This window comes from Apteryx rowi, unplaced genomic scaffold (genome assembly GCF_003343035.1).
Source record: "Apteryx rowi isolate R43461 unplaced genomic scaffold, aptRow1 scaffold_92, whole genome shotgun sequence".
Lineage (NCBI taxonomy): Eukaryota > Metazoa > Chordata > Aves > Apterygiformes > Apterygidae > Apteryx > Apteryx rowi.
In genome coordinates this window covers 661,933-679,043 of record NW_020451227.1, presented here as the reverse complement: position 1 = coordinate 679,043, position 17,111 = coordinate 661,933, and the positions used below count along the sequence as shown (strand labels likewise).

General features: G+C 37.5%; 1 protein-coding gene across 4 annotated transcripts in view; it reads right to left on the bottom strand.

Moving 5' to 3' along the window:
* Positions 1 to 17,111, bottom strand: part of MYO1B (myosin IB) — a 98,613-nt gene that overhangs the window by 26,442 nt on the left and 55,060 nt on the right. For all 4 annotated transcript variants that reach the window (XM_026091722.1, XM_026091725.1, XM_026091723.1 and 1 more), the window contains exons 8-14: positions 16,864 to 16,967; positions 15,710 to 15,857; positions 14,887 to 15,005; positions 13,984 to 14,070; positions 13,612 to 13,677; positions 1,828 to 1,932; positions 302 to 364 (exon numbers count right to left, since the gene is read on the bottom strand). In XM_026091722.1, coding sequence (XP_025947507.1) covers positions 302 to 364; positions 1,828 to 1,932; positions 13,612 to 13,677; positions 13,984 to 14,070; positions 14,887 to 15,005; positions 15,710 to 15,857; positions 16,864 to 16,967 — 692 coding nt within the window. The remainder of the gene's footprint in view (positions 1 to 301; positions 365 to 1,827; positions 1,933 to 13,611; positions 13,678 to 13,983; positions 14,071 to 14,886; positions 15,006 to 15,709; positions 15,858 to 16,863; positions 16,968 to 17,111) is intronic.

The following is a 17,111-nucleotide window of genomic DNA, read 5'->3' as shown; positions in this document are numbered from 1 at the left end:
ATGATATCTTCTAATGAAAACAGCACAAAATGTAAACGTTTCAGTTTTTGGGTTTTGTCTTTTTGCATAGGCGCTACTGAATGTTTGTAAGACAGAATAACAGCATATAGCTGCATCCAAAAAAACTTATTTTTTCAGTAAAACAAACTCCTAACACACAAAATAAGATGAGTAATACAAAAAGTGGTTTGTTTCATGAAAGCAAAGTGCTGTCACTGCAGTGAGGGTGAGGGCAGATTTTATAGCTAAATTCAATACATGCATTAAAAACTACTCATGAAGATACTTGAATATAACTTACATTTTCTATTAGGTCACAAATTATAGCATTGTTGAAATACTCAATGTGAGTCCATTCAATCCCCTATAAGAAAAAAAAAGTGTGAACAGAAAAACAATTGGAGGCGCTTTTTCTCCAGGCAATTTAAACTACATTCTAGTTAACTAAGATGCTATTTTAGAACTTAGTTCTATATGCTTACCAACATTTTATTTATTAAGAAAAAAATGCAATCATCTCCTGCTAACATTATCTGCGCAACATGAATGCCCTTGAGCGGCTGCCAGCCCTGCTTCCCATTCCATTCCCCAATCGGTGTCAACTTCCCATGCACTTGGCTGGCAAAGAGCCAAAGCTTGATCCTGCAAGGCCTTGGGTCAGTCAGGCCTTGTGTACACTCCCAGTGTTTATAAGGAAATAAAGTCCATTTCAGTGCAAGCATCTGAGATCAAAATTTCTGTGCTCTTAGTTTTTTTGAACAGGAGGAAGAAAAAGCTAAATTTAGATGAGACCATCTGAAAAATGCAGAGTTTGGCTAGTGTTCAGATATTACTAGTATCTTAATTTTTCCAAATATCAGCAAGAAAATTGTCAGGATGAAATGCCAATGCAACTGGAGATAATAGAGGTAGGGTGAAGAACTGGAAAAGAAAAAAAATTAATTTCATTCTTAATTTGCATTCTGCAGTAACATCTCACAATTTAGTTCTTCAGATTGTCTGAGATGTAATTCAATAAGCAAATTGCAGTAATTATATTTCAAGAGTTTCAGCAATGAATGCAAAAAGAAAAAAGACATGTCAAAGCCTTGTATTATCCATCAGATTACAAGGCAGGAACTTTATTCAGTTTTCAAAAATGTTTTCACAGCAAAATGGTTCCATCCAATTTGAATACAGAAAACGTGTGCCAGTTTCCGCATTTGTGAGCTGATATTTTGTCTGAGCTCTGTATATCATGGGAGCACTGCTAAAACCTACTAGAACTTTAACTTGAAGTATACTCACAGAACAACATCAAACACCAGAGCCTGGGCTCCAAAACATATCTTAAAATTTACCCTTAAAACTCACACAGCTCACTTCGGGACCTGATCGGAAGAAAACTAGAACAAAAATCTGTCTGGAGTTACTTTCATCTTACATGATGCCATTTCATCTGCCTACCTCCCTTCTGAAACGGGATGAGTTGCAGCCATTTTGGGGTGGGTCCCAGATGCTACTGTGTCACCCAAATCACACCCTGTACCACAACGGTGCTAATGCCAGAAAGGAATTCACTAGCCCTTGCTCAGAACTACCATTCATCGTGGCCAACAATACATCTAAATGAAAGTTTGGTCTGTTTCATGCCCGCAGAGTTCATAACATGAAACAAAATAAAAAATAACTTCTTTTGCTTAATTTAACAATCATGCAGAGCTACAAAGACACGCACCATGGCAGGCCCACTCTTAAATGTGGCTTTGTTCCCTGACAAGAGGTGCAAGCATGCATAATTATGACAGTGGGAAGTAGCAGATAATGAAAGACTGCGTTAAGTATTACCTCTCGGATGTATTCCTCCTGCTCTTCTTTGAGGGTGAGTTCAATGAAGATCTGCTGCAACTTCTCATTACAGTAGTTGATAATGAATTGCTCAAAGYTGTTGTCCTGTCAGATAGAAGATGTTTGTATTTGGCTGTTGTGCAAACACGCTGGAATTCACCTGGAGTAAGTTCCTGCAGCAGCTGCAGGCTGACAAGCTGTTTTACTAACTACTCCTAGTCTTGAGATGTGATGGTCTGAGTAATGTTTTATTGAGAAATAGATTCGTTTGGAAATTTCAGATCAAATCCTTCCCTGTGCCCTTCTTCATTGGAAGAGACCACAAACCTATAGAGTTTTTATTTAGGATGCCTCTCTATCAGTTGCTTGGGAAAAGTCACGCGGATGCCTGTGCTGTCAGGGAATAAACAACAAAGTTTTGCCTGCACGAGTCTATCCCCATATGCAAAATATGGTCTCCTGCAAGTTCTGATAAATAAAATTATGACAGTAGCACTAGCTCTTTTCTGACCAGAATCACACAGTATCAAATGAAGTATCCTATTTCCCTACAAACTGAGGCCCAAGCTGCTATTCTGGTTGCGGCTGAGCCTGGGTTAAGAGATTATTGGCTCCAGAGGTCAACACAGTCTCCTCCCTGCCAAAAAATTGCTCATGTAATTGCCCCCTAAAATGGTGGGAATTGAAAGAACTTCGTCAACCAAAAAACTTTAAATGGGATAATTCGTATGAAACTAGGTTAGGGAGCAAGCACATGTGCAGCAAATTGCAGAAGAGCCTGGGGAGCTGAGCAGAAACAGGGAAAGCGAGATGGGCAGTGGCGAGGCCGCGCGGCGGCAGCCAGAAGAGCAGATTGAACTGCAGCCGCCCTGGCAGGGGCTGTGACGGACGGCTGTCTCAGGTAAGGCGCTGCTGCAGCCATGTCCACAGCAACGCGCTGCGGGATCCGAAACTACGGCCACAGTGAGCTCCCAGCCACCACGGGGCAAACCCTCGCGCACGGAAGTCTACCAAGTTTCAGCAGGGCAGGGTTTCATCACAGCAGCTGTTGCTGATCACCTCATTGCCTTTCTGYTAAATGAGTGCAGTTTAGAGTCCAGGCGCCCCGTTTTGAGGATCTGTTTAAAAGGGCATTTTCAAACAAGAAAAGAACAGCAGCTTCATGGTTTTTCTCCAGTGCTTATTAGACTCATTAACATTATAAGAATTCCATACATGTATCCACAGAAATAACTGCAACCAGGAGTAATTTTGGATATCCACTACTGGTCTTTTCTTCTGCCCTTCAGTGTTTGGTTTTTCGGGTTTTTTTTACTTTTTCTTTTTTATTACTAGTCATCAAGACAACACTTTGGTTATTTAGGAAGCTAGCAAATTTATATCATAAACTGCTATGCTTTTTTACACTATTAAATAAACCTGCTATACAATACCTGTGAAGTTCAAGTTATGATGATGGAATTTTTATGACTAAGGGCAACTGCAATCATTTAAATGTTTGAACTTAGGATCTGTTTGCTAAGAGAAGATTAGGAACACACAAGCAGATTAGAAAATATTGAGATAGCACAAGTTATTTTTATCATTTTGGTTTAAGTAAAGCAAAATCATAGCTGATCACCAAACTTTTCTGCAGCCACATCAAATTCTGCCCCTCATACCAACTGCAATTATCAATCAGAGATTGCAACGCTTGCGTAGCTCTAGACAAGAAAGTTAAAATTTAGCATGCATCAAAATCAGCACTGCAAACAAGTCATACTTACTGCACTCTGTTGCAAAAAGAAATTACATAAACTGCCGTCAGTACTTACACAATTTCCATAGTAACACAGAATACAAAATGACTATTAGCGTTTATTCAGTGTACCAAGCAGATGAGTCTTTTTATCAGATTCATATTTGTATGTCACTCTGAAAATGTAAAGCGCTACATAAAGGTTATACATCACACTTTTATAGATGGGTGTATCTTTAGGTTCTCTCCAAAGACTATCAAATAAACCAAGGGACTGAGGCACATCCGAGTGTAACACAGAACAGCACTCTTGCATTGTCACGTCTGTAAATCAGTGTGTATCATTGTCTCAAAAAGCCACATATATAGCCTTTGGTCGATACATCTCAGTGAAGGGAAGGGGGGGGAAGAGAGGACACGCAAGGAAGAACAACTAAAAGTTCATTTGACACATAGAGAAAAAGTAAATATATCTAAAGCGATGGCCTTGAAGTGAAAAGACCCAAACTGACACATCACCTTGGCAATGAGGAAAGGTAAAATACAGTCTGTATCCTCCTGCCAGGTACATGCCACCCACTGCAGTAAGACTGTTTCTCCAAAAGACTATGTTCTTCCACTTACAAGGACAACAGGATTTTTAGTTTACATATTATATACAGTCTTCATCTTCAAAAGAGGATGGACATTGAAAGGCAATTCCAGCTAAACCATCTAACTAAAAGGTCCATTAACAATATACTAAAGTAATTGCTAGATGCTTTCCTGATTTGATTTATCTTATGTCTATGTCATTTATGGTTTGCCAAAGAGAAGCAAACCAAAGTCCACACAGCTCTTCACAAATCACTTTAGTCTAGGAAATTCTATCTGAAGTTGCCAAACTATTGAAAATTGCTATTCTTGGAAAAAAAGGTCATTGAACATCAGTAGTAATTTTGGTATTTGTGTGCAAGACAGAGCATAAAAGGCTGATAGTTAATTACAGCAAAGCAAAATCAAGAAAAACATTTGTAACTATGAAAATTCTCAAAACAACTCTGAACAGACCAGAAAACATTCTCTAAGTTAAATACACTTTGGAAAGAAATATTTTCTGCCACAGGTTTTGGGAAACACTATATGAAAAACTGAATAGAATGTTTATTTCTAGACAAATTTGAGTAAGAATAAAATCACAGAAATTCAGTTGCCTATCTTACTGTATATAACTTTTAATTATGTGAGGGCTACACAAAGCCTAGAATAATACACACAAATTGTAATGCTTTCTCCTCCAATATTTTAATGACAGCTCCTTGAAATTAATATGTTAGAACTATAAAGAACTTTTGACATTGGTCTTCAGAAGACAAACATCAGTGACAGCACGTCACTAAACTGAACCAGGAGAAATAGGCTGAGAGAACCTAGCAATCAGAGACTGTATTTGCTCCTTAGGCTGAATATTCTGATTAAGCGATAGAAAAGGCTTTGACAAACACAGAAGCAGCATGGTCAGACCCAAAATTTCCTAGGAAGAGTTAGTAAATTCAAATATTGTTAGGAAATTTCAGGGGGAAAAAAGGAATATTTAAGGCCAGCATTTCTCCACTGCTGAAGAGTGCAGGCTTCTTTTCCAGGCTGCAATCTCCTACTTTAATGTTGAAAGCATCACTTCAATCACTGCATTTAATAGCAACATTTCCAAACTATCCCTTTGAAGCCACTGTGGAATATATAATGTCACCTTTGGGGAGGGGAAAAAAACCCTCACTCAGTCTCTCAAATTTAATTAAAGGTGCCAGGAAACAGCACGTCACCTGAGATAGTTTAAAGTCATGTCAAATTGATAGATAGAGATGAAACAACCACCCTCAGCTTATCCTCTCCATCTTTATCAGGAGCAACAATGAATTTAGACAACAACTAGAAAGATTCACTGATGAAAATCAAAGCCTATTTCATCATATTTTTCACTTTACAAATAATGGTCTTGATCATAGAGTTTTATTATTCATCAGCCTTCAGACTACCACATATCAGGGTGCCACTTCATGACAGGCAAGTTTCTGAACTCCAAAATATTCTGCTCCATACAAAAATATATTCCTTGTATAAACTAGCAGATCATCATATTATACTCACTGAGGATGTTAGACTTGATCATGAAAAGACAAACTTTCTGGGTTTGAACCACTTCTGTTACTTAAATTACATACAGATGCTTGAAAGCCTAAGGAAAATATTTTTGTCCCTTAATATTTTACCTTATTTTTTTGGAAGATTTCAATCATGCATAAGACGGAATTACCAGGAAAAAAATAAATGGATGTTTCTGACCCTATACATTGTTACAGCAGCAAAATACCAATAATAAAAGACAAAATAAAAATAATTTTGTCAAAAAAAAAGTGGGAAAAAAAAATTGGGCTAAGTGTCTCAAACTGGCCTCAGGCAGAAATGTCAATATGCTGATGCTGAGAATCATTTCTTGCATTACATTTATAGGCACAAAAGATCTAAAAAAGGGGGCATTTTCCTAGGAAAGCCAGCTACCTTCTAACCTTCTCTCCCTATAGACAATGCATGTTCATTTTGGAACACCCAGATCCTAGTGATTGCCAAAGATGGGGAGGCAGCTAAGATACCTAGTTTTTACTGAGAGTCAGTGCCTCTGGAAAGGGAGGTTTCTCAGCATTAATCTTGCCATTCTTTTATCACCCAACCTGCAAACGAACACCAAGGCATCAAAAGCATGGCATTTTTCTTTGCAGGGCAAAAGAAAAAAAAACGCTAACGGTACAGCAGAGTTCTGCAATACCCCTCACACTAACACTCACTAGCATAGCAGCATTTCACTGTGGTCCTGTTCTTCTGTTTACTTATATGAACATTTTAGTAAACAAACTTACTTGAAAAATATCTCATGTAAACCAGATTTTAAGCTCTGTTTTTGTATAATTATTTCTGCAGGCAAAGAACCTGAGAAGCATATCATTTAATTATAAATATTCCACATACATGTAATCAAACTTTGTGTTGCAGTGTAACTAATAGAAGGCAATACCAAAGACGGATGCCCAGACCTCAGGGATTATCTGCTTTCCATACTTGCACAGCAGGGCTGACTTCAGTCCTTATTGATGTTACTGGCAAAACTCTCCCTGGTAGAGAACCAGGCACTCTAAAAATCCATCTTGTTCTTATCTGTGGTCTCTGGACACACAGGTCTAAACCAAATTTGGAGTTAAAAAGGCAAGAACCTGTGCTGAATCCAAGAGATGCAATGCATGCATGATCCACAGGGACACCCAGATACAATCTATTTAACAAACTTGACCTGATAAATTAGTCCTGGAACAACAGGAATTACAAATAGGCAAGAACCTACTATACAATCCTGTCCATTCCTCTACTAAGAAATAATTGTTGCTCTAGGGCAAAATGTTATTTTCACAAGCTCAGGCAGAGGATTCATGTATATTGGCTCCAGCATTTCAAAAATTTCCTCTGTTGAAAAGCATACAGCCAACAGGATTTACTTCATAAACCTGTTTTGGGTTTGTTTGTTTTTTTCAAAATAAGCCTCTCTAAATACTGAAATTATAACATGATTAATTAAATGGTGATTAACTTCCTGCGATGAACCTCTGTTTCTGAATATTCCAGCACTTCAGAAAATGATTGTTTTAACTGTATTTTAAAATCTCCATGGCACCTAGTAATCCAAGCAAGGGTCAATCTCTGTAAAGCTCTGCCTTTCACAATACCTGCCAGCAGATGCACTTGATCAATTACAGATTAAAAATTCAGTTCTCCTCTTTCACACTAGACTGGGCTTTGCCCTGTGCAATCAGATGTGTATTTTGGCACTGAGGCTTTCCAATATACAATACATGCTGACAGGCATCAGAAAAGTGTTGAACAATTTAAAAAAGGAAATCTGATGCAAGGTATAGTGCCTAGAATAGAGAGTTTAAATTACGCTCTAGAGATTAAGGCAACTGCCAAGACAGCAGGTATCTGTGGTTCAGTTAGAGATGGAACTAAGGCATGGAGGAAGGGTCCCCAGAGCCTAAAACCTGAAGATAACAGAAGATAAGCCAATTTTCTTCATATGCTTTTTTCCTCTAATAACTCTCTTTCTAGTTATTTGACCCTTCTCCAGTAAAATTGTTCTCAGGGAAAAAGAAGTCTCTGGGTCAGCACCATCTCTCAGACCTCAGCATGCTCCACCACACCTCTGCAAGGGTTGTTTCCTTCATTTAATGAATAGGATACAAAAAGGCAAAGCAGCTATGCAGCAATGGGACCTACCTGTCCTGCAGGCTTGTGGTAAAACTGGAAGTATCTCCCCAATTTTGTGATGCCTTAAAAACCTCAGAAAGGTATTTTTCAATGTTTATCCCCTCCTTATTTGGTTACCTCCCTTTAAAGAGAGATAATTACCACAGCTGTGAACACGTTAATGTAATGACACTGAATTTTTCATATTTCTAATGGAATTCTCTCAGTAAAGACATCACCACTTCATCAAAGTCCAGATGACAATTAACATACAGCTGTATAAACAATATTACTAATTTTCTTTCAATCATCACAAGAGTCTTCTACACACGTGAAACAATATAACCATGCTCTTAGACCATAAATAAAAGCATTATCAAAGTGCACCACAGACTGTGAGAAAAAGACATGGTTTTACTGCTGGGTGGGTTGGTTGTTTTTTTTGGTGATGGTGGTATTTCTATTTACTGCAGGTTTTATGTAGGATGTGGTGGATGCCTCCATGTCTTTGCATATTCTTGTGGACCTGGCTCAAAAGGAGTTGTGTGAATGGACAGATTCCTCCCCTTTCCTCTTTGAGCCCTGCAGATTTCAACCACCAGCTTTGTCTTGTAGTCTGCACGTCTGCAGACCCGATCTTCAGCCCAGTTAAATGTGCAAGCAAGATTTAGCTGAGAACGAAGTATTCAAATCATCCCAGATTGAGCCCTAACAGACCTCCGAGGGCCAAACAGGAACAGTCATGCTCATCTTGCAGCCTCTGCTCTTGCAGCTGCACCCCCAGTGCAACCCCACTTCTCACCCACCTAATAACTGGGGAACAGACAGCTGCGCCTAGGGGTTCAGCATAAAGCATTCATACTCTCAAACTGACTTCCAAAGGCCTGGCAAATCTCAAGAAAAAGCCTTGTTTTGCAGCTTTACTTTCATAAACCTGTATTCTGAATCATTAGTTCCATCTAATGGACCAGCTACACCATGGCACCTGAAAATTCAGAATAAAGCCTTCAAGCCAACTAGCATAAGCAGTTGTTTTATCTCTAAAGGGTAGGCAGGATCAAGTATTGAAACTTGCTCCATAGCCTTCATTTTTACATACCCTAGCTCTTGTCTACAGCAGAAATGTACAGAACAGTACTGGAATTTGAAAATAAAATATTCAAGCCAACTAGAGTAAGTCTTCTGCTCATCCCTCTTGAAATCTGCCAGGCCCTCAATCATCTCCATTATACAGCCTTTACTCTGCAATTCATTTTTGTAAATCTTAGCCCTTCCACAACCCTACCCCAACATTTTGCAAAGATGTGGAAACCACTTCTGCCCAAAAATACCAAATCAAATATGGAATCAAATGGGGCCAGCCCTAAACCTACCCAGCAAGCCTGCAATCTAGCCAGCTCTGAATTTCCCAGTGCCACTAACCATAATCCCAGCCCCATCCCAAATCACAGTCTAGGCTGCAGACTAAGTGCACACACAGCTGTTCAAAAATTCAGATAAGCATACTTGTAGCAATTAGTGTCAGACTTCAACCCATTGCTCAAGCCCCAGCAGCATTACACACAACCAACCTGGTCCTGTAGCCTGTATTTTCACGTTAATCCTAGTCCCTACGTTTTTGTCCACAGACAGTTCATACAGAGGTACCCCAAATTTAAGTATTTGGCTTTCAAAACATTCAGTCCCAGCACACTGCTTACCACAAAGGGCCTGGCAGAATTCAAAAATAAACACGGCTTTACAGCACCTCCTCGGTGGATTGCTTAATCAAGCCTGCTGCCAAACCCATGGAGGCTGAGGATTATCAATAGATTTGAATTCCATAATCTGAGTTTTTGGAAAGCCAAGTCCTTAAATCTGTTTTCTTGGATAGCTTTTGGGTTTGTCTGAAAAAGGCCTTTTGTGTTTGATAAAAATGCCAGTCAGCTGAAACCAAGTCCCAAATAGTATATGCCAACATTATCAACACTCCAATATCTTTCCACTGTTAAGTTTCAAGAACATTCCAGTTACTTTAAGTAAACTTCTGCTTAAATAACAGAACATTGTAGAAATAACAGCAGACAGTAAATAAAATAGTCAAAACCAACTGCAAAATAATCTCATTTATACAGACTTCAACTTGCATATAATAAAACAGGGCTACTATTGTCATCAGAACATCAAGTTTAGGACTTTTGAGAATGGTAAATTCTGCATTTTTCTCCTCTCTGCTTTTAGGGGGAAATGTAAGATCATTTGAGGAATCATCCTAAGTAGGATTAAGCCCTAAGAAATATAGTTTGTCCTGCCCATTATGAAAAACAACAAAAAAAATCTCCCCCAAACCCTCAAATCTGTAGCAAACTAACATTTTTGCAGTGGAAGGAGATTATTCTATAAAGTATTCCAGTAACATTTAAGTGAAAACTTCAAAACAGAGCAGGTAGCTAGAATATCATTAGCTTATTCTTTCACTCATATTCATTGGCAAGCGTAATATTGAAAGCAAAAAAAAAATTTACTCTTCAGTAAACAGGTATCTCGCTATTTATTTCAATTGTATCAATCTTCATGTGTAAATACTTAGGATATATATGAAAAACTTGTGCCATCCCTCCTATGTTTTCTGATGTGTTCTGTCTCTATTCCCAATTCGCTTACGTCTAGTTGTGATCATAAATAAAGACAGAAAGGGAGAAAATACTTTTCAGTCCATGAATTTCTTGGGTCATTTACACTCCTTTATAAAAGTACAAAGAAACATGAAGTCAAAGAACATGCACTAATGATAAAGCTATATGCTACCTGAGTAGAGGCATGTTTAAAATAGGCCTTTTTTCCTTCAGCATATTGAATAGCTTGTAAGTTTAAAATGTACAGGTTTACAGAGAAAGGAGTATTTCAAATACACGTTTACCAACAAAATTCTTCATACAGATCATGTTACTTCTAACTGTCAATAATGGATATAAAAATCAAAATATGACCACACTTAATAACTGAGTTAAAAAGGGGGCTTCACATTTTTAGTCAGTGGTTATAACTCATTTATAATTGATGGATATATTTATTGCCATTAGCTACACTTCAGCTAATATTTTGAATGCTTAGCAATCATGTTTATAAAAGTACCTCATGGCAAAACACTGCAAATTCCACTACACTTTTTATGCTATAAATTTTAAGACATTATTGAATTTTCCTCAGTTTACTGTATTGCATATGCATTAACATTTCATTCTATTATTGATTGGTTTGATATAATTAATTTTAACAATATATATTTTCTGTAAAGTGGTTACTTAAATCCTCAATAATAATTGTGTTTCAAAAGCATTTCTTCAAGATCTTTAATAACTTTTGTGAGATTCAATCACTTGTTATAAGAGTCCATATAAACATACTCAACAAGCATCTTGTTAATTGACCTTACTACATGCAGATTCATTCAAGTGACCACAAAAACAATTACACTCTGTCTATACAGTGTTCATTAAACAATTATTTTACTCAATTTAAGGGTTATAACATTAAATCTTTTGTTCCAACTGGAGCTGCATGGAAAATTAACTTTCTTTTCCATTGAAAGAATATCTTTACTTTTGATTCAATTAAGAATATATCCCACTCTCCCTTCCCCCTCTCCAAGAATAAATCTCAAAATTGCCTATAAAACAAAACCTGAAACATTAACTTTGGGTTGCTCAACATCAGTCTAGTAAGTCCAAAAAGTCTGCTATTCAGGCTTTTTTCATAACAACTAAAAGTAGAAAATTCAAATTGTTTTTTCAAAGATACAGACTTTCTGATTTACTTACTGTAAAAACACTTTTTCAAAACTGGTATGTAGTACTGCATCTTGTTTTCAATAAATCAGCAGTTTCCAATTAAAAAATTACCCTGTCTGGAAACACAGGGATGCTATATGGGTGGTACCAGAAATATAGCTAATCCAAGATTTTATAATGGATTGTTTTTCTATCACTCAGCCTTTGAATTATAGTACTGTCACACAGGCCCAACAGTAAATCTGTACCAGTAACTCTAGAAACATAAAACTGATTAAGTTTCTTTTTCAAACATCTTAAAATGAAAACACATTACAATACAAGCTGTATATGTATCCAACGTATGATTTGAATCCCATTTTGAATATCCAGGAAGACTTCCATTTATTTCTGCGACACTGAAGCAAGTCGCTTGGCTAGTGCTCCCACCGCAGCTCTTAACTAATGTGAGAGCTAGTCCCTGTCCTGTGTGAACGCATTTATGACTTTGACCCTGTTAGGTTACAGTGTAAACCTTTCCCACACCTTTTCCAGTAGACCCTAAAGATGCTCAGCATTCAAAGAACTGAACAATAATTTCATTCATTATTTTAAAGTTTTTCAGTTCGTCTGAACTGGAAAAGTTACGTTTATAATTCAGTACGTAAAGTAAGTGAAAAACAGCCTTTTATTCATTTTTTCTACTGTAAAACTACATCTCCTACATTCCATTGCTTATTTTATAACCTTTTAAAATGTTGAACTCCTACAAAACAGAAAATTACATATGAGAAACAAGCTTTATATGAAGCTTGTATACTCTGCAACACCATCGCACAAACTCAATTACTCAGCTGGCTTGTGTGCTAACACAGGTTTCCAGCCTCCCTATCGCTGTACATGTTTGCCCTTAATCAAATGTATAAGAAAGAGCTAATTAAAACAAGACTCCTGCCCAGAGCTGTCAGCAGGAACATTCCACTGCCCAGCTTTCTAAAGGTATATCAAGGACCTTCTCTAAATAGATCTAGTTTTGAGATTTGCATTCAGCCATCTGACTATTTATAACAGATTTTCATAAATATTCTCATATGTTTAGCACAACGAATACAACCTAGCAAAAAAAAACCTCGAAGCAAGTATCAGCTTTGTCTTTCCTCTTTGGAGAGGTATTTTGATTTGCACATGCTTTGATGTTATGCTTCTGAAATAAAATATTTCACCCTCCAATATATAATCAATATTTTTTAGATTCTTTCCATTTTCTACACAGTTCAACCACACTCGCTGGACTTTCCAGAAGGATATAGGGAAGTGGGTAAGGATTGCACAATTTATACTGATGTTTCTCTCCCATTGAGTTTCTAGCTTAAATACTGTTCCAGTATTTCCAACTAAGATCTATAAATCTCTTAAAATAAACTGTCAGAATAAGATTTATGAGAACTCCCTGACGTTAAGTTCTTCAGCACAATTAAGAATTCCTCGTTGATTGCTTTTGTTTTAAAATACCATCAGTCTAAAAATACTATCATAAACAAATAGCAGTGAGCGTCAGATCATTAGCTAGGAATCAGTACAGAACACTTATGAGTGAACTGAGATGAAATGGAATATAATTCCTTGTTTAATTTTAAGAGGGGAAATGTATAATTCTTGTTTGTTTGTTTTTTAATGATACAAAGTTTGTTCAAAGATATCCACAAAATGCCTCAAGGCAGAACTGACATTACCAGAGTTTCTCTTATGCTCAGAATGTATGTCACAACAAAATATATTTAATATACCATCATAAATATTTATTTACTTACAGTGTAAAAACATAAGTTTGGCTTTCATAAATTTCTGTTGCAATTGCAAGGCTTGCTAAGACATCTATCCCTTTTTGATTTACTTCTCTAGTGTTTTTTGTCCAGAATGATGCACTTACTTCAAATTACATGTACTGTGATTATATGTTCCTGAACTACTCTATTAATGTTTAATAACAGCTGTAACATTAAATGTTTAAGATTATAAAGGTCTTACCTCAAAAATTTCAAAGCCATAGATGTCCAGCACTCCCATTACCTTCTTTCTCACTTTTGTTTGTGCCTTTAAAAAAAAACCTAAGTTAGTCACCTGTACATTTCATACTAATGTATCTCATAAACAGCCTGTTAAATTGTATAAACTAAAAGATTAAGTACGGTTTCCCAAAACACACTTAACATGAATATTTTTGTAAGCTTAAAAACAGACCAGACAGCAACCTGATGAGCTGTGATGCAGTGATTCACCTGAACCACGTGTAACGCCCTAAAACCAGGAAAATGGAATTGGCAAGTATCATTTTACTGTCCAGTTTAACTTAATCCATTTCCATTGATTTTTTTTTTTACAGGCACAAAACAATAATACCTTAATGCTTTCATTGATTCTGGTCACCAACCAAGAAAACAGTCGACTGTACAAATTCTTAGCCAAAGCATCGCGGGCATAATAAGCCTAAACGAAAGAAAGAAACATGTTATAAATCCTGGGTAATCCCAAACTTGTTGTGCCAGCCCAAGATCCCCAAGGTGCTGCAAGCAGCCTGAGAGCTACTCCAGCAGCAGCTCCTCTGACCTGGCAGCCTCCCGGCCGGACCCGCAGCGCTGGCGTGGTGCCAGGGCGCTCCTGAGCACGCGATGCCACCCGTCCCAAGGGCGCTTCCACTCCCGGGACAGCGGCTCACTCGGGGCTCCACCTCCCTTCCTGCCCCGCCGGGCCCCTCCAGGACTCCCATTCCCCATCCCAGTCCGAAGCACAGGGGCTCGAGAAAGCGCGACTGGAGAAACCACACTGCTGCTAGTCTTAGCTCATGAGTCACAGGACGAAATCCAATATGTTCTCCCTGGAATAAGTGGCAATCACACTGGCTTTGCAGTATTACAGAAAGAGAAATTCAAACTGGCAGCAAAAGTTGTTCAACTGCCCGGGGCATACAAATCACATGAAATTACAGCCGTTGCTCCAAATGAAAACAGTCTGCTACACCACAATACTTTCAAACGTTTTGTGCAGAACTGTTGTATATTTGCATCTCATCCAAAATTTTCCTACTCCTCTTCTTTTCAAGATAATTCACACAAGAAAACAAAATATCCAATATATTTGAACTTTAAAGACTGTTGAGGAAAGACAAAGTTATGTCAGTGACACTTTTTATTCAGTACAGACTTGTCAGTAGTAGTTTTTATTTGTGCAGTTATGGGTGTACTCATGTAGAATAAATTCCCATTTAAAACAATTCTTTCCCTTAAAATCAGGACCCCTTTTTACCTGAGCCACATTTAGCGTTGTAGAAACTTTTTCCTGTTTAGCTTCAACGGTCCGGAAGCTGAAAGCTCTTTCCAGTACTGACTGGTCTATACCTGTCAACTCACAGATTTCCTTGAGTTCTAACAAGAAAAGGTAGGGTGTAAATACGTAAATAAAACTAATCCTTTCATATCACTGTGCCCTCCTCCCTCCAAAACTATTAGCTTTTAAACAGTTCAGTATTTTCCCAAAACAGGGTTTTTTTCCAACTGAAATTTCTGCCCTCCACACTCTACCCGGCCAAGTAAAGTTGTTTTAAAAACACACAGCATGAGGAAACAGGATGCACTGAGTTATTAGCTTTGAAAGCACTTTCTATTTGGTTATTTTTTGTGAAGAAACTTTTCTTCCATTTCTCATAGATTACTTTTCCTGAAGAAAAACTTTCAAATGAAAATAAAAGAATTTTCAAAACATATCAATTGCAAAAATATCCCATCAAATGACCAAATGAATCTGAAATTACAGACAGTAATACTCCACTATAAAAGAACTAAAAAACCTCCACTGCAGAATAATTAAGCAGTTACAGAAACACATAGTAAAGTTTAACACTTCAGTAGGGTGTTTTATTATAGTGGAAAAAAATGAAAATAACCATTTTTGGAATTTCAAATACAGAGTGACTGAAGCTGTACAGAACTCAACACATATTTACCTGCAGATGAGTTCTGGAAACAAGCTAATTCCCCTGTAAGGATATCTTAAGTCTGCAGAAACTACAAAATTCATAATGATTTCAGACAAATTAGTGTTTTTCCCTCCATCACCAGTCTCATCTTACCGTTTTTATCTTTGATTTTACTTTCGTCTAAGCCATTCACTCGAGATTCAGGTTTAAATTCAATATTTCCCAATTTTAGAACTGCTGCCACCACTTCAAAAACAGACTGTGTTTCATGATCCATAAAACCAACAATTTGCATGGCATTCTGGAAAGGGGACAGATAAAATTATGAGATAAAAGAATCTAAATCTAAACAGATCATACTTGCAGAATTCACCATGTATCTATATTAGCATAAATTAGAAACGTTTTGTAAACAATTACATTACAAAAAAGAACATGAAATAATTACCAGGCTTGGATAAGTAAAATTTAGAATATAAAGCAGAGATTTATTTTTTTATATATACCAGATACATTTACACCTGGTAATCGAGCTGGCATGTCAGGCCAGTCCACTTCTATGATTCATGCCAGACCACTGAAAACAATTTATGTTAAAAAGTCAAGCAGTACTTTTTTTAGCCACTTAATTTAATTTATAACACAAGTAAAATTTCCAAAGTCAAGTGAACAGATACTGCTGTCTTCTTAGTCCAGTAACTACTGGAGTCTAAATTTATATACACTGGATAGCAGGTTGTTTTGTTCTTCTTCCTTGAGTGCAATCAAGCAAAAACATCACAGTAAATCATCTTGAGAACCATCCCAGCCCCATTTTTCTTTCCCTTGGTCAGCATCACCTGGGTCATTAAGCCCAGTCCACTGCCATCATAAGCAACCTTCCATGATCTGATCAAGGGGTCTCGGCTTTTTTTGTCCCTGTGCACGTGTCTTTTTTGCCCTCRTTGTTTCCACTAGAATAGTCCAGTAACTTGGTTTAATATTCAGTGTAAACAAGCTCAAAACTAGTTTATAACTATTTATTCTTACACTTTATCTTAAATAATTCTTTTCCTTCATTTGGTATAAAGGACAGAAGAATGTATTATCTCAGTCTTCACTTTATTTGGGCAAACCAGCTAAGCTCTTTACATTGCCTACTTGTAGCCAACCTTTCCTGTGTAAACACCTGCCAGAGGAGCGAGTGCCACTCTGAAAAGATGGTCCTCCTGGTCCAGCACGGACGTAATGGCCAAACTCAGGGCCTAAGCATTTTGGATTACTACTGAGCACTTTGGGGCTTACACCCTGTCCAGGTCATTTCCTACCCTCACTGTTCTGAAGTTTGCAGCATCATCCACTCCGTTTACTCTGGCAGAGTCAAGYCCAAGGTAGTTGTATCGGCTGAAGTCCCGCTCCAGTTTAAGTTTGCCTAATAAATGAAATAAAGCATCATGAGTAACAGCATTCTTGTGAGCAGCCAGTTCTTTTATTCCCAGAACCAGTAATGCCAAGAACTGCTGTGATTAATAGGATTAGATTTTCTTTAAGGATCTTCCAATTACAAGCCTTTCAA